The sequence below is a fragment of the Chrysochloris asiatica genome, unplaced genomic scaffold (genome assembly GCF_000296735.1).
Source record: "Chrysochloris asiatica unplaced genomic scaffold, ChrAsi1.0 scaffold00003, whole genome shotgun sequence".
Taxonomy (NCBI): Eukaryota; Metazoa; Chordata; class Mammalia; order Afrosoricida; family Chrysochloridae; genus Chrysochloris; species Chrysochloris asiatica.
The window spans coordinates 34,944,732-34,967,955 of record NW_006408521.1 but is presented as its reverse complement, the minus strand read 5'-3'; the positions used below and the strand labels follow the sequence as shown (position 1 = coordinate 34,967,955).

Sequence of the window (23,224 nt, the reverse complement as noted above, 5' to 3'; positions counted from 1 at the left end):
GTAGCCTAATAGAGGGAATGGAGTCCTGGTGTGGCGCTGTGGCTTAATGCGCCAGACTGCCAAGCCATTTAACTGCACTGTTGGTGGTTCAAGCTCACCAGCCACTCCTCCGAAACCCTATACAGGGTCACTATGGGTCAGAACTGACTTGATGACACTTAACAACAACAATAGAGGGAATAAAGTTATTTTCAACAGATTCTCTTACAGTCTCAACTTTTTTGGCATTGCTTGTCAAATGACAATGTTTGAGAGGCTGAGCTTACACTGGATTCCAAGTGCTCATGCATGGGTCACTGACAGTCATGCCAAGTTTCTGTTTTTCAGCAAAGAAGTTCATCTCCAGGGCAGTTTAGTTCTGTTACCAAAGGCTCCTGTAAGAGATTGTGTGAAAACAAAGCCATCAGCCACTCCTTAGCTGATCAAAGAGACCAAGGTGTCATTTGATCGCACAGTGGATTAAATGGGAGGGAAAAGAATTAAGAATTTTAACTAAATTAGTGATGTCAAAACATTGTAGGATCAGCACTGGACTGTGAACCACAAGGTCAACAGTTCAAACCCACCAGCTGCTCCTTGGAAATAGGGTCACTATGAGTCAGAACCGACTCAATGGCACTTAACAACAACAGCAGTGGTATCGAGAAGCATATGTTGTTGTCCAGTGCCCTTGAGTTGGTTCCACTGCCCAGTCCTGGGCCATCCTCACAGCTGGGTTTGAGCCTGCCGCTGCTGCCACTCACGGTGTCAGTCCACCTCCTTGGAAGTCGTCTTCCTTTTCACTGACCCTTCACTTAGCCAAACACGATGGTCCCTCCTGTCTGAAATTTGTGAGACTTAATAATACATTTATATTCAATTGACGGAAGAGACACTACATTCCCATTGAGTTGATTCTAACTCAGTTACCTTGAGGGACTTGCTTGAACTGATCCCTAGAGTTCCCAAGACAGTAAATATTAATCTAAGTGGGTTTGAACCAACAATCTGTGGTTAGAAGTCCAGGGCTTAACCCATTATTCAACAAGGGTTCCTTGAACTGATTATTACACTATTAAAAATAAGTCAAGGAAACCAGATAAAAATAATTGGTGGCAGTGGTGGTTATGTGCTCCTGAGTCGGATCCGACTTGTAGCGATCCTGTATAGAGTTTCCAAGGTTATTCATCTTTATGGGAGCAGAAAAACTCATCTTTCTCTCTCAGAGCAGATGGTGCATTTGAACTATTGATCTTGTGATTAGGAGCCCATTGCATAGCCCATTACACCAGCAGAGTTCCTTGGTAAACATAATAGGAGTTATTTTCCCTGTTAGCTTTTCAGACATTTCTCAAAAGTATATGCAAAACAGAACAAATTGGGTTGTGTTTTCTACTTAAAACAAGTAAACAGGTTTCCTTGTCTGTGAAACCTTAACTTTACATTCCAACTTGACCCCATGCTGCTGTTGCTAAATGCTGTCCAATTGGGGTTCTAACTCATAGTGACCCTGCATGCGGTTTTTGAGGAGCAGCTCGTGAGTTAGCTATTCTGTGGCACACCGTTCCACGGGTCTGCCCTACATACCCACAGTCAGGTTACCTATGTCCTTAAGCATGAAGCCAATTCATTCCTTAAAATGAGGTTGTATTTTGCTTTAACTGTAATAAGCTATCATTTTAGCAGAACAGTCGTTGTCATTCAAGAAGCTCACCTGTTTTGTGAGCTCTACAAGGTATGGCTTACAAGGGAGAAGGGCAGCACGAAGAAGAATAAAATGAAGGCTACTCTTCAGTGTCGTGGCACTGTGGGCGAATGTGTCAGACTGCAAAGTCGTCTGAGCTGTAAGGTTGGTGATTCAAGCTCACCAGCCGCCGCTCCTTGGAAACCCTATACAGGGTCGCTGTTGATCGGAATCCACTCGGATGGCACTTAACAACAACAACATTAAGTGTCCTCAGATGGCAAATTGGTTAAACATGCATATGCTAACTAAAAGGTTGGCAGTTCAAATGCCCCCCAAATCACTTCACAATAAAGACTGGTAAAAATTGAGCGTTCTGGAAAACAGAGGGCTATCGTTGTTGTAAGTGCCATCAAGTCAGTTCTGACTCATAAGCGACCCTGTATAGTGCTTCCAAGGAGCAGCTGGTGGGTTTGAACTGCTGACCTGTGGTTTGCAGTCCAGTGCTGATCCACAGGCCAGAAGTCCAAGGGGATATTGTGTGGTTTAAAATCAGAAAAGGTGTTTATCCAGGGTTTGTTCTTTCACCGTACTTCTTCAATCTGTGTGATGAGCAAATAATCCATGAAACTGGACTATGTAAAGAGGAATGTGATATCATAATTAGAGGAATCCTGATGAGGCACGGTGGATTAATGCATCAGACTGTAAAGCCGTTTGAACTGCAGGGTTGGCAGTTCAAGCTCACAAGCTGCTCCTCGGAAGCCCTATATAGGGTCACTATGGGTCGGAACCGACTTGACAGCACTTAACAACAACAACAATTAACAACCTGTGGTATGCAGATGAGGTGGAGCCAAGTCTGTGGCACCTAACAACAACAACAACTCTTCTTTTAAATCCTTATACATAGGGTCACTATGAGTCAGAACAAGGAGCTCTGGTAGCGTAGTGGTTATGAATCGGGCTGTGAACCGCAAGGTCAGCAGTTCAAAACTACCAGCTTCTCCGCAGGAGAACGATGAGGCTTTCTGCTCCCGTAAAGATTTACAGCCTCGGGAAACCCTGTTCAGGATTGCTATGAGTCGGAACTGACTCGACGGCACTTAACAACAACAAATGAGTCAGAACCAACTCCATGGCACATCACCACCACCACCATATACCAAATACTCTCTCAACAAACTGGGGATCGTTTTTTTAAGATAACACAGGATAATTTTATTAAAAGAGTAGAAACTATGTTGTAGCAATTAAGATACCATTACAATTAGGATACTGGACATGCTTAGAGGTAATTATAACAGCATATTCTAGAATATAAAAAGACTGAAAATCACATAAAACTGACTTATACCTTCCACCGCTATAACATTGGGAGACTTTGGTATTCACAGTATTTCTCAGCATATTCATATGTATGTGAGGTTAAGTGAAAAGTACTGCTATAAAATCATAGAGCCTTCTATTAAACCAAAAATATCAAAATGTTTCTAAGACGTATGCTTCATCTAGATGTATGTACTTCTGAAGGTACTGTTTCCATCCTCTAATCCTTCCCCAAATAATTCTGTGTTTTTTCATCAAAATGTCAGATTTGGCATCTTCAAGGGACTCAAATTGTGTTCCTTTGAAAAGTTCTTTGAGTATGAGGAACAAAGAACTCGGAAGGGATAAAGTCAGGGCTAGGATGTATGAGGTAAGGTTCCCCTTTTTGTGGGAAGTGAAATTCCTACAGAACAGTGTTTGCTGCTCATTTGAAGAATGAGCCGATGCACAGCCATGGTGGAACAGAACCAGTCTTTGATGCAAGTTTCCCGGCCTTTGTCTCACCAGTGCACTTTCCAATGTCCTTAAAAACTCTCCATAGTATGCCCCACGATCCTCACATGTCATTTAAGAAAATCTATCAAGATGGTCCCTTTAAGACCCCAAAAAACAGTCGCCATAACTTTCTGAGCTGACCTCTCTGCCTTGAATTTAACTGGTCCACCAGCTTCCCTCAGAAGCCATTGTTTTGAATGGATCTTTTTAAAGAAAGCACCCTACCAAGATTAAGACAAGGGTTATTACTAAAAGCATAGTAATCAGCACAGTACTGATCTCACAGACATGTTCCAGCACATTTGTTTGAAATAACTGCAGGTGTGAATTGGAACCCTCGTAGCTATACTTTGACTTAACTCTTGTATAGGACAATGTTAGTGGCACTAACTATGACACCTCTTTTTTCAGATATCAGAACTACTGATCCACAAGCTCAACCAAAACTCGGTGCACTTCGAGCTGAAGCCTGGGGTCCAAGTTCTTGTCCATGCAGCTCACTTAACAGCAGGTCAGTTTCCTTGTGCATGGGTTATAGTTCTGGCTCATGTATCTGGCAAAGGGCTATCCAAATTTGTTTTTCCTTACTCATAAGCAAGGCTAGTTAGCACCACTACTAATTGGAAACCTGACATTTGTCTTTGGAGGTCCCCTTGCTTGACATTTTTTCCTTAAATGAGGACTCACTTAGGAAACAGAATGAAGGACCCTTTCCTATCTGTTGTTGTTGTGTGATATCGAGTTGGTTTTGACTCATAGGGGTTTCCAAGGCTGTAAATCTTTGCAGAAGCAGAAATCCTCATCTTTCTCCCATAGAATGGCTGGTGAGCTTGAACCTTGTGATTCATAGCCCAGTACTTATCCTGCAGAGACGTTAGTTGAAAACTATCAATGATTCACCTACATACACGTTGTCCAAATGACCAAGTGGTAGCATGCTTCACCTCACAGAAATCAAGTTGGCCTTGTAAATATTTTTTCAGGTCATTCTATAATGCCCTGTCTTCAAATCATTCATGTTACTAAGCATTTGTTTTAAGATTCAAGTTCAAGGAGTACAGTAGCAGAGACTTCAGGAGTTATGCAGGATCATACCCAGGAATTGAATTTCATGTTGCTCATAGTCATGCAAAATGTCTTAATCTGCTTGAGTCTTTGTCTTTTTGCCTGTAACAGATGAGTGAAAAAATCTTCCTTTTAAGGCCAGGGTGAAATTCACAATAAGTAGATAGTACTGTGTCATTTTAATAATTTAGAAGTCAATCTTTATCAAGTGTTTATTTGGATGCATCTGAAGCCGGGTGCTGCGTTAAGCCTGGAAAGAGTATCTAATCTGGCTGTGGTGTGGGAAAGTTTAGCAGTAGCACAGTTGTGATCGTGGTGTGGACAGTAGGGAGAGAGTGTGCCTCAGTCATTAAGCACAATGCGTAAGTGCTTGTACTGAGAAACAGCATAGGATATAAGCCCTTGGATTTTGCAGCCAGACCATTGAATTCGATGTCGGCGCCATCACTTGCTTATTCAGTAAACCTGGGAAATAGACTTGATTTTTGTGTGCTTCAGTTTCATCTGTAAACTAGAGATGCCAACTCACAGTGACCCTAGAAAACAGCAGAGCTTCCTATTGCATTTCCAAGGCGTTAATCTTTAAAGACACAGACTACCCTGTCATTGTTCTGTGGAAAGGCTGATGCATTCGATCTATTGACCTTTCAGTGAGTAGTGATGTGTTTAACCTCTGCGCTACCAGGGCTCCTTTCAGAAATGGCAGGAGCACCCATGCCAGCATGATTGTTGGAGCAGGCGGGGATTAACCAATTAACAAGGGAAACACAGGCTCACTTGTGCTACCTACTAATTTGTAGCAAACAATTCCACATGGGTTTTACCACATCAATGCTATAGTAAAAACAAAACAAAACATGTGAAATAGTTTACTACAGATTAATAAGTAAACAAAAGTAAGCCCAGGTTTACCATGCTTACTGGGCAATCCATCCATTGTCAGGGATTGTAAATGTGAAGATGTTAAGATTTTGTAGGAAGTGCTGTATGGTTGGGAGAGAGATGCCAGCCGTACTTAGAAGCAGATTCCTTGATGTGGTAACAAAATGTGAAATAGTTTCTACAAATCAGTTAGCACAAGTAAGCCTGTGCTGACCTTTATTAAAGGCGAATCCAACAATATGCTGAAGGATTGAGTAAATTTAGGTAAACCGTTAGATTATTTTCTGGCACATGGTAAACTATTGTATTTTTTGTTACTCTTTTTACTGCTAGCAATCAAAGTTGTATAGGAAGTTTAAAGCAGAGAGAACTTGAATAATTAGTACAACAAGGCTTCATGAAGGAGGTAGTCCTTGGGAGACCCCTCAATACATGGATATGTACGAGCTCAGGAGACTGAATCGGGACTGAACTTGAAAGTTCCAAGGACTCGGGGAATGCTGAATTGGGGACTCTTGGAGGTGTCTCTTTGCTTAGAGGAAGGTCTTCTAGGCTGACTGATGACTTGTTCTGCTTATACTTTTTTTTAGTTCCTTTGTTGGGGTTTTATAGTTTTTTGTTCACAAAGTTCCTACTGCTGTAATGAAAAAAAAAAATTGAGGTTACTGTTTCTAAGCATGAGCTATGGAAGGGAACTATAGAATGCCAGGGCAAGGAGTCATGTACTCACTTTATTTGCCTCACAGAAGTTACCTAGACCTTTGAACAGAGGTCTGACTAATTCAAGGAGCCCAGGAGGCACAGTGGCTAAGCACGTGACTGATGGTTCGAATCTACCAGCTGCTCCGCAACAGGAGAACTATATGGGAATCTTCTTCCATGAAGATTGTTGTTATAAAATGCTTTTGAATCAATTCTGACTAGGTTACAACCTTGGAAACTCTACTGGGCAGTTCTCCTTGGTCATAGAGAGTCATTATGTATAGAAATTGACTTGACAGAAATGGGTTTGGGGTAACCAATTCAGAGTGTCACTTGAGAAGATGACTCTAAAGACCAAGTAGGACTGCGTAGCGCCGATGTGCTTTTGGTGCTAAGAAGCTAATTCTAATTCATCTTTTGAAATTACATTTATTTGGTGGCCTACCTACTCTGAAGAAGCTCTGGTAGCATAGTGGTTACGAACTGGGCTGAGAACTTCAGGGTCAGCAGTTCGAAACTACCAGCCATTCCGCAGGAGAAAGATGAGACTTTCAGCTCCCGTAAAGATTTACAGCCTCGGAAACCTTGTACAGGGTCGCTCTGAGTCGGAACCGACTCCGTGGCACATAACAACAACAACAAACCTGCTCTGGGCCAAGGAATGTTCTCAGCACTGGGGATAGGATCCCTGGCTTTACAAAACCCCATTACTGCAGGAAAACTAGGCTGGAAACAATTTAATAAGCACCATTTTGTGAGTTGTACAAGGGAATTTCAAAAAGTACATGAGAAAATTTAATCATAAGATACTGAATTTTCCCCATCGACTTGTTGAAGACAAACAGGGATCAACAAAGTGAATCGTTAGCTGAAACTGTTTTGACCAGTGGCTCTGCTACAAAAAAAAAAAAGATTTAGCAAGAAGTTGTCAAGACATCCACAGTCCCATGAGGGAAGGAAAGTTTATTCTTTGTAACCATGAGGAGCTAGGCTATAAAGTCCAAAAGACAAAGAATACTGCTGTTAGGAAGACCTGAAAAATCTCTTCAACCCGACGTTGGACTCATCGTCCTTTGCATTGGGCAGCAGAACTCAGATCTGTGGGAAAAGGGGATAGAAAAAGGGGGAGATATTCATAGGAGCCTAGATAAGCAAATGAAGTCCCACAACATAGATACAAAGATAAGTCAAAAAGTATTTCTACAAAATCATGGTTTATTAAAGAAAAAATTATTTAAATGTGAAGCAACTGGTTGTTTCCCATCTCCATCGTCTAGGTCTGTACACTTCTGAAGTCAGTATTTCCACCTGTAAACCTTCCCCAAAAGAATCCTGCACTCTTCCATTTACACCATGTAAATATGGCAGTGGTGGCATCCTGGAGCGATCCAAATCATGTTCCTATCAAATATTCTTTAGGTTTGGAGAACAAAAAGAAGTCTTAAAGGCCAAGGGGTTTAGAGTGAATGGGGTAAGGTTTCCCAACAGATTTCTCATAGAACAGTCCTTGCTAACCAGGAAGAGTAAGCAGGTGCATTTTCATGATGAAAAAAAAAAAAAAAAATCCTCAACTTAACTTTTTTGGTCTTTTTTCTCACCATTGAAGTTTTGAGTTTTTGTAAAACTTCTTCATAATGTTGTTGTTGTTGTTGTTGTTAAGTACCGTTGAGTCAGTTCCTACCCATAGTGACCCTGAACAGGATTTCCGAGGCTATAAATCTCTACAGGAGCAGAAAGCCTCATTTTGCTCCCGCGGAGCAGCTGGTAGTTTCAAACTGCCGACCTTGTGGTTCGCATCCTGATTCCTAACCACTATGCTACCAGAGCTCCTTTTCTTCATAATAAGCCCCCGTAATCATCCAGTGTCGTTTGAGAAAATCTTTCAAGATTACTCCTTTAGAATCCCAAGAAACTGTTGCCATAAACTTCTGAGCTGACCTCTGCTTTGAATTCAGCTTTGAAGTCTTCTCAACCTTCCTTAAAACACTTGGGGCAGTGTTCCTATAAACTTGTGGCAAGCTTCAATTATTTAGGTAGATGTTCACTTGAGTTTTGTCAAAAATTAGATATTAGATAATTTTTTCCTATGGCATAAAAAGTATTCTGTTTTTGAAGGAACCCTAATGAGACATATTTAAACGTGTTTTGTTTTGTTTTTCAATAAACTCATGCATGTATGAACTGAAACCCTAGTAGCAATACTTTTTGAATTATCATTATATGTATGATTTCAGGTTATCTAGAAGATATCAAAATGCAAGGCCAGGCAAAAGCCTAAGTATTGTTGCATCAGCTCAGTTTTAACTCTTTGCAACCCTATATACAGTTCCCAGGAGCAATTGGTGGATTTGAACTGTCAACCTTGAGCAGTTCGGTACTTATGCTATAGTGCCACTGGGCCAAAAAGGATAAAGCAAGAGAAAACTTTGGCTTCAAACCATATTTGTCCAGAATTCTTACCTTTTAGATCTTATACTAGAGACTTTTGTCAGTATAATTTTGTATCTGATCAACTAGCATAGCAAATGAAGTAGATTTAGACTTACCTATGAATAATTGACACAAATGTGAAATGTGAAGGAAGAGAATAATAATGGCTAGCAATACAACTGGGTCTTGGAAACGTGTCCTTTAATATTATGTAAACTTGCCTTCATTTAAAAATAATTGAACCGTACCCTACTGACAACAAATTCTTCATCACAAGCACCTTCACCTATTACATGTGCAGATTTTAAATCATTACAAAGGCTTTTAGCCTTTATTTTCACTAAAGTAATCCTAAATGTTGTTGTTGTGTGCTGTTGAGTCAGTTCTGACTCATAGCAAACCTGGATAGGGTTTTCAGTAGCAAGTGGTGGGTTTGAACCTCCAACCTTGTGATTAGCAGTCCAGTGCTTATCTTACAGTTCAACCCATTATTGTTATTGTTAGATGCTACCGAGTTGGTACCAACCCATAGCGACCTTAGGCACAGCAGAACGAAACACTGCCCGATCCTGGGCCAACTTCACTACTGTTGCCACGTTTGAGTCCATTGATGCTGCCACTTGCCCAGTCCATCTCGTTGGGGGTCTTCCTCTTTTTCTCTGACCCTCCACCTTACCAAGCATGATATCCTTCTCCAGCGACTGGTCCCTCCTGACAATATGTTCGAAGTATAAGAGATGAAGTTTGGCCATCTTAGCCTCTAAGGAGCACTCTGGCTGCATTTCTTCCAAAACAGATCTATTGGTTCTTTTGGCAGCCCATGACACTTTCAATATTCTCCTCCAACACCATAACTCAAAAGCATCAGTTCTTCTACAGTCTTTCTTATTCACTGTCCAGCTTTTGCATGCATATGAGGTTATTGAAAACACCATGCCAGGTGCACCTTAGTTCTCAAGCTGACATCTTTGCTCTTCAACACTTTAAAAAGGTCTTCTGCAGCAGATTTGCCTAATGCAATACGTCATTTGATTTCTTGACTGCTGTTTCCGTGATGTTGATAGTTGATCCAAGAAGAATGAAGTCCTTGACAACTTCAATCTTTTCTCCATTGACAAGAATGTTGTTTAGTGGTCCAGTGCCGAGGATTTTTGTTTTCTTTACATTGAGATGCAATCCATACCGAAGGCTGTAGAACCTACAAATTCAACTTAAATCCTTACTTCGGAACAAAACCACTCTGGATCAGACTACCTTTTAGATACAAAGACAAGGGATGTGTCAAAACTGGTGGTCCCCAGTGATTCTGATGAGGAGGCAAAACATATGAAGGATTAGTTTTCTGTTGGAGATTGCTCCTAAATAAGCTCTATCTTCAAGTCGGTTCTGATTCTTAGCAACCCTGTATAGGATTTCCAAGGGTTTCCAAAAGTGTCTGGTGGGTATACATTGCCAACTTGTAGTTTGCAGTCCAGTATTTTCTCTGCAGTGCCAAATAGTTTTACAAACTATTTGAACAGAGTGTAAAATCCTGTGTCTGTTAAACATGTAGAAGGAGTTCTCCTTTCAAACACAGAAACCTTGGCATTTTGGGTGGATACAGGTTGATTGACACACTTGTCACAATTACTTTGACTCACTTGATAATTATTAGCACATTCATATAAGCATGGCCAGGAATCCAGAGCACCTGGAAAAGACTACACAATGAAGAAGGATAGTTGATGCAGAACTTCTACCTCAGCTTCCTTTCCTTTCCTCTCATCCCCCCTGCAGGCAGAAGGAAACAAAGAAAACAAAACAACAAAGGACCTCTGTTTGCAACATTTCATGTCTCATAAGCAGGATTGCTAATACCTTCCCAGGGACCATTACAGCACACTGCTGCATTCCATTAATTGTTCAGCAGATGTTCAGCAGCCTTCTTTTAAAAAATGTTTGAGCCAGAATATGTTGCTGTCGAGAGGCAATGCATAATTTGGTTTGTCTCCAAGGTAAAAGAACTGTCTCCTTTCAGGAATTTACTAGTCTTACTTTGGTTTTCAAATTCTGTTCCCTGTTTGCTTTTATGAGATCACAAGGTAAGCATTTCCAGATACTTGGTAGTCACTAGAGACTTGATTTAGTATGTTTCGCCCCACATGCTCAGTTTGGGAATTCATTAATTTTGGTATCTAAGCTAAGCTAAACTTTGAACGTAGTCTTTGTTTTTTTCTTAGCCATTCCCATGCTTCTTGGCTTCTGTGCAGTTAATTCATCTTGAGGACTTAACACTTCTGACAGCTATGATTTCAAAATTCTCTTTGTGGAAGGAAGAGTCTTGAAATAGCATGTTAATAGAGACATCCTGAGAGGCATGTTCTCAAGATGGTAAGGGTGGTTGCCTTGGGCTTTAGAAGCTGATCTGGCCTCCATAGGCAGCACACACAGTCTATAATACTGCAAAACAACCCAAAGTTGGAAAAGGCAGTTGACTGGAAGGACTGGTGCTTTAATTGAAGTGAATTTTTGTGTATACTCTTCCTGTTTGGGATAATTCTATCCCCTTTTCCACCTTTCTTCTTCTCCCAAATCTGTATGTGGCTCATCTTTATGGCCAACATTTGCATGAAGGCTTTCCAAAGGCCCTTGTCTAGATATAACTTTGCTCTTATGTGAACTCTCATGGATTTTGAAATCCTCATCTGTCTGTTGATGGTAGAATCATCATATATCTGATTTAATTCTTGAAGGCAGGGTTAATCATATTATTATATTGTCACATGTTGTACATAGCAAAGAATTTGCACACATTGAGTGCTTCATATTCCTTTGGAAAATGATTTCATGCATAATTAGCTTATAATATACAGAAAAATATTCAAAGCCTCCTCATTCATGCTGTCCCCCTTTGCATCTGTTGTGAGCCTTTCTTCATGACATGATACAAACTGTTTCTTACCAAATAAATGATGATTGAAACCTTTCAACTAGCATTCATTTATCTAAGCATCCCAAAAAAAACAAACCAAAAAAAGCCTTCCCCATACCTTCCTTATTGGGAGGCATCCTTCTCCCTTTAAGTGTATTCTAACTGAAGATGCTCATATAGCCATTGTAGAGTATGGGGTGGGTCAAAGGAAAACTAGACTGATGTTCCCTGGCGTTCTATGTGCCAGATTTGAGAGAGAATGGGAAAGACTGTAGACTTAAGCAAATATAACTTGCTAGATACTGTAATTTTTTAATTCTCACTTTCCAGGGTGTTCCCAATATCAGAGATCAACCTCATTGCTAGTGGACCTCAGGGTCACACACTGTATCTTGTGACATCCTCATCATACCAAACTATCCAGACCTTCTTAAGAGCTTTTGTGGCATCAGCCAGAGGGTCTCCCTTCCCTTGTCCTCCGTCTCATCTGAATTTTCACCCTCACCCCTACAGTTTTAGATATTTTAAGAGCTTTGAGAACTCTTTAGGAAGAGTTCTTCCAGTAAGGCACACAGGATGGATCAGAATTTAATGCAGACCATTTGATCTTTATAGGTAATTATAGAAGAGCAGACGTAAGCCAGTAAGAAAATATCTCTAAAATGCCAATAGTTTCCCCGGGCAGCTGGGAATTTACTGAAGGGCAAGGACCATTTCAGATTTATCTGCTTACTGTTCACTTGCTCAGTGCCTTACTTTGCAATTATTTGTTTAAAACTATGGTTTGTCAAGTGGAAAGAGATGAATTAGGATTCTTACTCCATCCTGCCTAGACTTGAGGTACATACACTAGCTGCCTGACCCTTCGTTAATTCTAAGTGAAAAGAATTGTGGAAAATTGTTTTTCGCGCAGAAGGTTCAATAAAAGATAAGCCTTAATGTCAAATAGAAAGAAGTTCACCAAAAGTGGAGGAAACAAGCACATTAGACTGAGGAACTGTGCCAAGCAAAGAAGGAGCCCCTGTGGTGTTGTGGGTAAAGCATTGGGCTGCTAGCTGCAAGGTCGGCAGTTCAAACCCATCAGCTGCACAGTGGGATCATGATAAAGTTGTCTGCTCCTGTAAGGGTTTCGTCTTAGAAACCCTGTGGGGCAGTTCTACTTGTAGGATTGCTATAAGCAGAATTGTCTTAACGACGTAAGTCAAGCAAAGGCAAAACAAGGTGACACTGTGTGGTCTGTGTGCACCATGATGCCTCATCTACAGATGTGCCCCCCAAAACTCTTTCTGTATTTACTGAAGATAAAATGATGAACAGAGAGAGATGGATCAAATTCAGAGACAGCAAACATGGCAGTATATCACAAACTTGGCTCTCCACTATTCATGTATGCTAGTGAGGCACCTTTTAAGAAGACTTTTCTGGGATTTAAAAGTATACTACACATGGAAAAGGGGGATAGGGCTGAGAAAAGGAATTTTTAAATAACAGCTTTGAGGGACAGTCAGTAACCCTTTCTAATTTTTTAACAAAGCAGTTTTGAACACACATGGCAAGAGAGGGTAATTTATTTGAGGGAGTCAGAGACCTAAGAGAAGAAGTTGCTTTCTTAGATGTCAGAGACAGGTTTAGTGGCTCTTGTTGAGTTTAATGTCACAAAATATAGAAGTGAAAATCCCACCAGGAAGTTGGATTGAAGCTCAGCTGAGAGGACTAAGCCCACACTAGCCATTTAACTGTGGTGTGTCCAGAGCTTGGGACCTATTGAGAGAGGAAGAGCATCCTGGCTAGAATACGGAGAGATGAAGGCAACCAGCCTGCAGGTGGGAAATTAAAGTCCTAATTGCTGGCACAAACCTATCAAACTGGGTATCTTTGCTCATACAATGACCCAAGGTTATAAATCCAATTGTTACATTTGGAGAGCATGACGAAAGCCACTTAGAAACTTGATTCTTCAATAATAAACAAGGTCAGGGGCTGCATGAGACTAGACATCACAGACTGAACAAGTGAGGGACAGAACTGGCATTTGATTTGATTAAAGCCTAACTAGATTAGTCCACAAGCAACTGGCTGGTGAGTCTAGTTTGACTCAAGCAGCCGCATGTGTGTCAGATTAGCAGCATTGTCCTCCACGGGCTTGTCAGTGGTGATCTTCTGAGGTACCTGTGGCTGGGACTAGCTAACATTGTGGTTAGCAGCCAAGGAGTTAACAATTTGCACAGCCCAGGGATTCAAAAGTAACCCATGGTTGTGGTTGCTATGTGCCAAGGAGTCATTTCCGACTCACAGCAATCCTGTATAGAGCTTCCGAGCCTGTAAATATTTCTCCCTTGGAGCAACTAGTAGATACATTCGAACTACTGACCTTGAGGTTAGCCCAAGGCTCCTTAAAGTAACCATGGTAGAGTACAAATAGTCCTGTAAAGATTATTTGCACTTCATAAGAGTTATTTCATAACTAAAGTGAAACTTCGATGGTAGGACATATGTACACAGAGACTAGAAGACCTGATATTGGCTGGTTCCGTCAAATCACTGGGGAAAGTGAAAGCCTTCTCTGTGGTTGAAAAACTCCTACAATTCAGTGTAAAGGACCTTGCCATCAAGTCGTCCCTCTTAAACCTGACACCTTATCACAGATTTTTAGGTCTCACTGTATATATACATCCTCATTCTGAATCTCCAGGGGTGATGTTGAGGAATTTGTATTTTTAACAAGTTCTCTGAATGGCGCTAGGCAGCCAACCGCTTCAGTCTCAACAACCACGGTGGTAGAGGACTCTACACATAAAAATCCATTTGCATAACCAGGGGAGGTACATGTCTAGTACCAGCAATAAATCTGATTTACAACTCAGGGCAATCCAGTAAGACAGAGGCATGAATTAAAGGACCTGTGATATTAAGTGTAGGAGGAGGTTAGTAATATACATTAAAATCTAATCTGTGGGCATCTCCGGAGCCAACCTAATGGACAGAATGGAGAGACAGTTGTAGGAGTAAAGGAGGGAAATGAAACATGCCTCTGAATTCGGGCTATACTATAACCATAATCTAGATAAATGGTAAAGGCCAGCCAAGAGCTGACACCAAGAAACAGTTGAAAAATTATTAAAATGTGAGCAGGAATCACAGTGGCAGGTGTAATTGAGTAGCCCTGAGTTTTATGAAACTAAAGCAAATGATGTGATCTCAATGCTATTAGTGTGCTCGGTTATCAGTTTAAACCCACCAGGTGCTCCTCAGAAACCCGATGCAGACTCACTATAAGTTTGAACTGACTCTACAGAACTTAAATACAATAATGATTGTGCTAATATGAGCAGAAAGTAATACATTCACATGTGGGGGACTTCAACAAGAGAAAAAAATGAAATGAAAATACAATGGAATTTTCCCATCAAATGTTTGAAGCTGTTTTACTTAGCTCTGCAGTTGGGTCATTGCGCTTTTGGAATTTTGGAGACATGATAAAGCAGAGTCTCTGGGTAGCACTAATGGCTAGGCACTAGACTATTGTTGTTATTAAGTACCGTGGAGTTGGTTCCAACTCATAATGACCCTGCATAAGGTTTCCAAGGCTGTAAGTCTTTAAGGGAGCAGAACGCCTCATCTTTCTCCCAGGGAATGGCTGGTAGTTTCGAACTGCTGACCTTGAGGTTGGCAGCCCGACTCATAACCACTATGCTACCAGAGCTCATTGACTAGGAGCTGAGTAATTGACAGGTGGCACTGTGGGTTAATGCACCAGACAGCAAAGTCATTTGAACTACAAGGTTGGTGGTTCAAGCTCACCAGTCACTCCTTGGAAACCCTATACAGGGTTGCTATGGGTCGGAACCGACTCAACAGCATTTTACAACAACAGAGGCGCCTCAGTAGACAGACCCAGCAATCGCTTCTGAAAAGTCACAGCCTTGAAAACCCGATGGGACAGTTGTACGCTGCACCATGGGATGGATCTCCATGCGTCTGAATTCAACTGGATGGCAACTAACAATAACAAATAGTAAATCGTGGAAGGTTTGTAGTTCTCTGAAGAAGAGCTTCAAGTCTCAGGTTAAGCCAAAATAAAGGAAACAAATACGTCACACAGAACCTCCCTCTCATCCTCTCCTATCTGCCTTGCAGCTAGTTGCCTGGTTTAAATCACTAAATTTAGGAAAACTGTCAAAAGGAACTTTGGTGGCACAGTAGGTTAAATGTTGGGCTGTTAGCCTCACGGTGGGCGGTTCAAACCCATGAGTCTCTCCACTAGACAAAGATGAGGCTCTCTGTTCCTGTAAAGATTTACCATTTCACAAAACCCTCTACTCTGTCCAAGAGAGTCGCGTTGAGTCAGAATTGGATCAGTGGCAGTTGGTAGGTGGGTTGGTCTTTGTCCAGGATGTGTGTGAGTTTTTAATAAACTTTTATCTTGTGCTCTCCTGGCCTCTGTGGTTACTGCTGCCTCATTTCTGGTGTAATAAAGCAGACATTATCACAGAGAGCTTGGAGATTGAATATTCCTAGGCTTTGTTGGATGTGTTAGAAAGGAATAAGGGAATTAGAATTCAGCCTAAGTCATAAATGCCTGGTGACTTCTACCCTACAGTTTTACATTGCAAAAGACACTTTTCACATGATGGCAGAATTAGCATTTGTCAAGAAGCTTTAGAAACTGCAATCTAATCTAAGCCATACATTATAGATGCAGATGCCGAACAGGAGCCGAGGAGCTCTCAACTGTAAAGTGAAATAAATTGTTGCAATAACATTTTCCATTTAGGAATGAAATTAGTACTAGTGAAATTCTTCCACAGCCAATAAATAAATCTGTCCTTTTAGTCTCTGGTTGCCTTATTATCTGCTTAGTTATCATTCAAAAGTCTTTTGTGAATAAAGTCATGTTGATAGTATTTGTCTTTCCTTCTATTTTTCCCCCAAATAAATATTTATTGTTTTCTCTCTTCAAGTAATTAGGTTCTTTTTACAGATATGTGGACCTTTGACAGTTATTAAATCATCATGGTGTTATGATAAGCAATAACAGGTGCCGAAAGATCTAAACATACACCTCCCCACGTGTGATTAAAAAATGTGCTATTTTCATAGGTTTACCAGAGGCCAGCAGTGCTGATGTTCTGGGCATCTACCAGATTCTTTCCTCACCATTTTATTTATAATTCCTCGTGCTAGTAAAAGGAGCCAAGAGGTGTGTTTTTAGTTTAGCTCTGCTTTGTTTTAATGAACAGGCAAATGTAAAATATGTTCGGGCATCCAAAAGATAATGAGTAGTTGTTTCTCAAGTGACAACAGGTGAGGCCTACCACGCAGTCCTCACAAAGTAATCACCTGTGTAGCTTGTTAACTACACACAGTCCTGGTCCCAAGTCTCAGAGATGGGCCTATTATATGGACTGAGGCCTGGGGAACTGCATTTTCACAGCACTCCACATGTTTCTGATTCAGGTATTCTGGCAACTGCATTTTGAGAAATACTTTGCATAGTACCCAGGATTCCTCTTTTTTGTTTGTTTTTATTGTGAATTATGTGATAGTTTATATAGGAGAACACCAGTTTTACATTCATCTTTTCGTATTTTGTTTCATTGCAATGATTACATTCCCCTCCATGCATTATCAAACAACCAAAGGGTATACCCCGCAAGCCTGCACCCCCCCTCCCAGCCCCCTGGCCATCAGGACACAGCCCCTCTCCCTCCCTGAGTCCAGAGTCCCCAGCTGCTCTATTTCTCCACGTCATCATCTCTGCTTCCATCTCTGGTGTCACTACTTCTCTGGATAGGGTCCCACACTCCGCTCTTCTCCCTTGATGGTCCCAGAGACCTCCACTCCTGGACTGTAAAATCGGCCACACGCCTCCTTTTGTTACAGAACATCTACCTTTACATTTCTGACCCTCACAGTCAGTTCTGATAGCAGTTATTCACTGTTGTATCACAAGATTCTTATCCCCAGCTCCTTTCATCAGCCCTGTCACCAGGATTCCTCTTGTCTTTTAAACCCAGTAAGCCAAAAGACATCCTTCTCCTCCTATCGAGTACTGTGCTAATATTTAGTCTTCATGCTATCCATTGCTGTCACTGTGTTATTGTTGTTGTTAAGTGCCATGGAGTTGGTTCCGACTCATATCGACCCAGTGTAGGGTTTCTGAGGAGTGGCTGGTGGTTCAAACCAACTTGAGGAAATTGATATTCTATTTAAGTAATTTAGCTTATAAGTGATAGACTCAGAATCAGATTCTAAAATGGGGCCATATTTGTTAATCAACCCGAAATACAAGGGTAAGTTAAAAAGTATTGTTAGTGGGGTTAAAGTTCATACATTCACTGGCTTATTTCAAACTAAAAACACAGTGTTTCTGAGTGCTTATCCTATAGTGCCACACTGCTTGGCTGCAAAACCTCAACTCCCTGTGACGGGATGTTCCTCAAGACTCATCCCCAGTTTAAATGCAGCCAGAACATTCCCTGGGGATTCTCATCCAATCTGGCCTTTAAGATCATGGCTTTATCTCGGTAGGGAAGAACATTCAAGACTCTCATGAGAGAGTCTGGCTTTGAACTGGAGGGAACTCTTATTAGCCAGGTGAGGGTGCCCTATAATTGGAAGCCTTTTGGCCCACTTGCTCTTTCTGCACCTTAGATAAGCTCTCACTGTGTGATTCTTCTATCACCTTAATCTCTGAGGAAAGATTTCAGACCATATGGGCTTTGTGATATTCGGCGCATGTAACTAAAAGCCTATCTTAGACCTGTTTGAGAATCGGGAGAGGAAAAATCAAATCGAGATATGGTGAACTTGCTTCTGCAACTTCCTGACAGAACTAACTTTAGGATTAGAAAGGTGGTAAGGAGAGTTCAAGTTTCAGGGTCAGAGTGCAGCCAAAGATTTCTCAGAGAGCTTCTTCAGTAGAATAAGAGTAAACATATAAGACAGCACGGGAGCTTTCTGCAGATGATCCCACCCTGTTACTGACTTGAAAATTTGGAAATAAACCAAGCAAAGGGCAAAGCTTCAGCAACATGTTGCTCCAGGAGAACCATTTGCTAAGACTTATTGTGTGGAACCTAGTTTTGCTTAGCGTCAGTGTTCAACGATGTTTGTGAAACTGTTGTTAATTGATGTTAATTGTTCAGTGAGTTCCAACTCAGAGCGACTCTGACTCTCTATAGTGTTTCTAATGGAGTTCTGGTGTAGCACTGTGGATTAATGTGCTGGACTTGCAAAGTTGGTTTGAATCACAAAGTTGGCAGTTCAAGTTCACCAGCCACTCCTCAGAAATCCTACACAGGATCGCTCTGAGTCAGAATCGACTCTACGGCATTTAACAGCAACAACATAGTGTTTCTGAGCAGCAGCTGGTGGGTTTGAATTGCAGACCTTGTGGTTCGCAGTCCAGTGCTTATCCTATAGTGCCACACCAGTGTTTCTTTCCTGCAGAACTGTGAACCGATAATGCACTAATGTGTGTGTGAAGCGCCAAGATCAGAATTCAACACATCCTGTTTCAAACGTATTTGACCATGGAACTCTTCTGTTACCTTTAAGGGCTTATTTTTCATAGAAAACTCTTTCAGACAATGCTAACTTTATTGAGTATGAACTATATGCTAGACACTATGCCAGGGCTTTACAAACTCCATCTCATTTTATTCTCACATCTTCCTAAGACGCACACTAACTTTATCTCCGTTTTGCAGATGAGGAAATTGATGTGCTGTTTAAGTAATTTAGCCTATAAGTGATAGAATCAGAATCAGATTCTAAAATGGGGCCATATTTATTAATCAAGGGTAAATTTAAAAGTATTGTTATCATACATTCACTGGCTTATTTCAAACTAAATGTGTTTAAACACATCTCTGTGGTTAGTGGATGGGTGCGGATAAGCTCTCTCAGTAACACACTTGTCTTACTCTCATTTGTTTGGTTGGTTTTGTGGTTATGAGTCGGTTCCATCTCATAGCAAAACTGCATAGGGTTTCCGAGGCTGTAAATCTAGACGGGAGCAGAAAGCCTCATCTTTCTCCGACAGAACAGCTGGTAGTTTTGAACTGCTGACCTTGAGGTTAGCAGCCCAAGTCGTAACCACTATGTTACCAGAGCTCCTTAAAGCTTAAAGTTAGTGTTAGTCTCCTTGTTCTTGTTGTCTGTAAGTGCCGTCAAGTGAATTCCGACCCATAGCGACCCTGTATATGTTGCTGGTGAGCTTGAACCACCAACCTTGCAGTTCAAACAACTTTGCAGTCTGATGCATTAGTCACACCAGGAGTTCTGTTTGTATCATTGGTGACGGTGGTGGTTATGTGCTGTGGAGTTGGTTGACAGGGTTTCCAAGGCTGTAAATCTTTACGGGAGCAGAAAGCCTCATCTTTCCCCTGCAGAACCGCTAGTAGTTTTGAACTGCTGACCCTGAGGTTAGCAGCTCGATTCGTAACCACTATGCTACCAGAGCTCTTTGTTACTCTCATTAGAGTACCTCAAAAAAAAAAAAAAAAGGTTCCCAAGGGAATCTGCTGGGCAAGATCTCTTTTCAAGGCAGAAAGTTCAGCTCAGGTATGGCAACTGTATTTGGGGATTCCAAAGTGATCGTCTTGATCGATTTTCTCAAAGAACATAGGACTATTATGAGGGCTTATAATGAATGAAGTTTTAAGAAAACTGAAAATGACATTGGTGCAAAAAACAGCCAGGAAAGTTGCACCAAGGAATATTTTCCCACCACAACAATATACCTCTCATTATTTAAGGGTAACAAGGATTCCCTAGTGAGAATTTCATTGGTAAACCTTATCCTATTTATCCTACATCCCTTCTTTTGTCCCTTCACACTTCTTTTTGTTCCCCAAACTCAAAGAGCATTTAAAAGAAACACAATTTGAGTCTCTGGAGGATGCCAAAGCTACTGTTTGAAGTGGTGTAACGTGAAGAGTACAGAATTCTTCAGGAAAGCGTCAGAGAGGTGGAAACACTGACTTTAGAAGTACATAGATTTAATCGACGGATACGTCAAGAAACAATAGCTTCACATTTTGATATTTTTACTTAATAATAAAGACTTCTTTGATTTTGTCACAATACTCTTTTGCTTATCCTCATATAGATTTGGAAGTTGCCTTCATACACACAGGTTATTGTGAGTTGCCACCGAGTCAGTTGTGATTCCTGGTAACCTTGTGCAAAACTGACACTATGTTGCCTCATCTGGCACCATTCTTATTGGTGTTGATAGTTTTCCGTCGATTGTTGTGGCTGTTGGGACAATGCATGTCACTAAGAGTTGTTATTTGTTTTTGTTGACCGTCTACTTTACCAAACAGGATTTCCTTTTACACTGATTTGTCTTTCCTGAGGAAGTTCCAAAATAAACAAGTTGAAGTGTGGTGCTACTCACTTTTAAGAAGCATTCTGACTGTATTTCTTCTTTTCACAGTCCACAGCATAGTCAATATTCTCGCCATCACCACACTTTGAATGCATCTTTTTATGTCATTTTGTCAGCTTTCACATGCTTATGAGGTGATTTAAAACACATTAGTTTGGGTCAGGTATACATTAGCCAACCAAGTGACATTTTTGATTTTTAAAATATTAGCAGTCTTTTGCATCAGACATTGAAATATGTTGATTTCTTGGTGCTGCTTCCATGGATGTTTATTTTTGATCCAAATAGAATGAAATTGTTGACAGGTTTTTTTTGTTCTCTCTATATCATGATGTTTATTGGTTCAGACACAGAACTTATGAGTGTAAGGAGCCCTGGTGAGACTGTGAGTTAAAGCATTGAGCTGCTAATCACAAGGTCTGTGGTTCAAAACCACCAGCCACTCTGCAAGAGAAAGGTGAGGTTATCTGATCCTGTCAAGATTTACAGCCTTGGAAGCTTCCAGAAGCACCTCTACTCTGTCCAAAAGAGTCACTATAGGTCAGAATTGACTCACAGACAGTGGGTTTAGGTTTACGTGACTCCTGGGCACTAACAACATGTTAGGTATTCATAAGCAGCTTGCTATTAATACTGAGTTAACTATTGCTTTTATTATAATCAGCCAAGGTCTTCATGAAGAGAATGTAAGAATTCCCTACATTTCTGAGTTTTTGAGAGATTTTGGACCCATGTGCCTCAGATTAAAAACCCTGTGTTCCTTGGAGTACTGCTTGTATTCATATTTTACTGTAGGCATGAACTAGGCAAATAGACTACTCAGCACTTTCCCATGAGTCTACCTTGTTTAGTCTGAAATCGGAGAGGGATTCATTTATGCTAATTCCACACAATAAGCAAAAAGCCCATTTATCACAAGTTTCCATTCCTCAGCAAAACACACACACCATCTCTACCACTCCCCACCTTCCACCCCACCCCTAAATGTTGGCGGTAATAGACCTCTTTACAGTCAGGTACAGAGCAGAAGTCACCCAAGGAGCCCAGAGGGCAGTGGGTCTCAGTCTCATGCCCCTACCCACCTGGGGCTTTGTACCTGCCAGCCTGCCTCACTCTGGGAACTGTCTGACAGATTCAAAGCTGGGGGAGTTGGGGAGGGATGAATAACAGTAATTTAGAACTGAGGACACAGAAGTTTATTTTCCCCAAATAGTATGCTCATTAACAGTGTTAATGCTGTTTGTTTAGGAAAGATGACTTGAGTGGGAATGGATGATTTCGATCGGAAAAGCAGGTTTATCTTATGATGGGAGGGAGAGGAGAGGAAGAGAAGGGAAGAAGTTCCTTTGTGTGGGTACGAGGAGAGGGTGTGTTTGGGTGGTCAGGCATGAGCGTTGCTTTCTGTGTTCCTGAGAGTCTGTACATTGCAATTTCCTCTCGTAGTTTTCCCATTTATTTCAAATGGCAGCCCTTTCAAGCAATCATGGTATTTCTAGTTTCTCTCTAGCACTGGGATTCTGAAAGAACACGCAGTTACTAGCTTTACTTCTGTCTTATTGTGCCTCAATTTGTTCCCTATCACATTAAGGGTTTACATTAGAAGATGACCTTTAAAGTATATTTTGTTGTTATTTAGGTGGAATACCAGTATTACAAGAATGTTTAGAAAGAGATAGCTTACCTTTGAGAGTTACAAATGAAATGACAAGATCTGTAATACTTGCTTCAAAATAATACAGTGGCAACGGCTGTGAGTTAAGGAGCTCTGGTATCCTAGTGGTTACTTGTTGGACTATTAACTGCAAGATCAGCAGTTAGAATCTCCCGGGAGAAAGATGAGGCTTTCTGCTCCCGTAAAGATTTACTGCCTTGAAACCTTATGCAGCATCGCTGTGAGTTAGAAGAGACTCACCGGCACACCCCACCATCACCACCACCATCACCACCCCCACCACTACCACCAGTGGCTGAGGCTGGAAAGGTTGAGTGTTGTTGTTGTTGTTGTTAGGTGTGCACATCAAGTCAGTTCCAACTCAATAGTGAGCCTGTATAGGGTTTCTAAGGAGTGGCTGGTAAGTTTGAACTGCTAATCTTGCAGTGCAAACTGACCTTGTGGTCCAGTGCGTTATCCTGCAGCGCTATACCAAACTCACTCATTTGGGCTTCACCATAGGGCTGCCTCAAGACACCACCCTTGTCCTGAGTTGTTGTTGTTGTTGTTTAGTGCTATTGAGTCAGTTCTGACTCATAGTGACCTTGTATAGGGTTTCCAAGGAGAGACTGGTGAGATTAAACCGTCAATCTTGCGGGTCCAACTGACCTTGCAGTCTAGCACATTGTTGTTGTTGTT

General features: G+C 41.2%; 1 protein-coding gene across 3 annotated transcripts in view; it reads left to right on the top strand.

The window, feature by feature from the left end:
* SORCS1 (sortilin-related VPS10 domain containing receptor 1) overlaps positions 1-23,224 on the top strand; it is a 749,465-nt gene that overhangs the window by 715,955 nt on the left and 10,286 nt on the right. For all 3 annotated transcript variants that reach the window (XM_006831326.1, XM_006831324.1, XM_006831325.1), the window contains exon 24: positions 3,899-3,998. In XM_006831326.1, the coding sequence (XP_006831389.1) occupies positions 3,899-3,998 (100 nt within the window). The remainder of the gene's footprint in view (positions 1-3,898; positions 3,999-23,224) is intronic.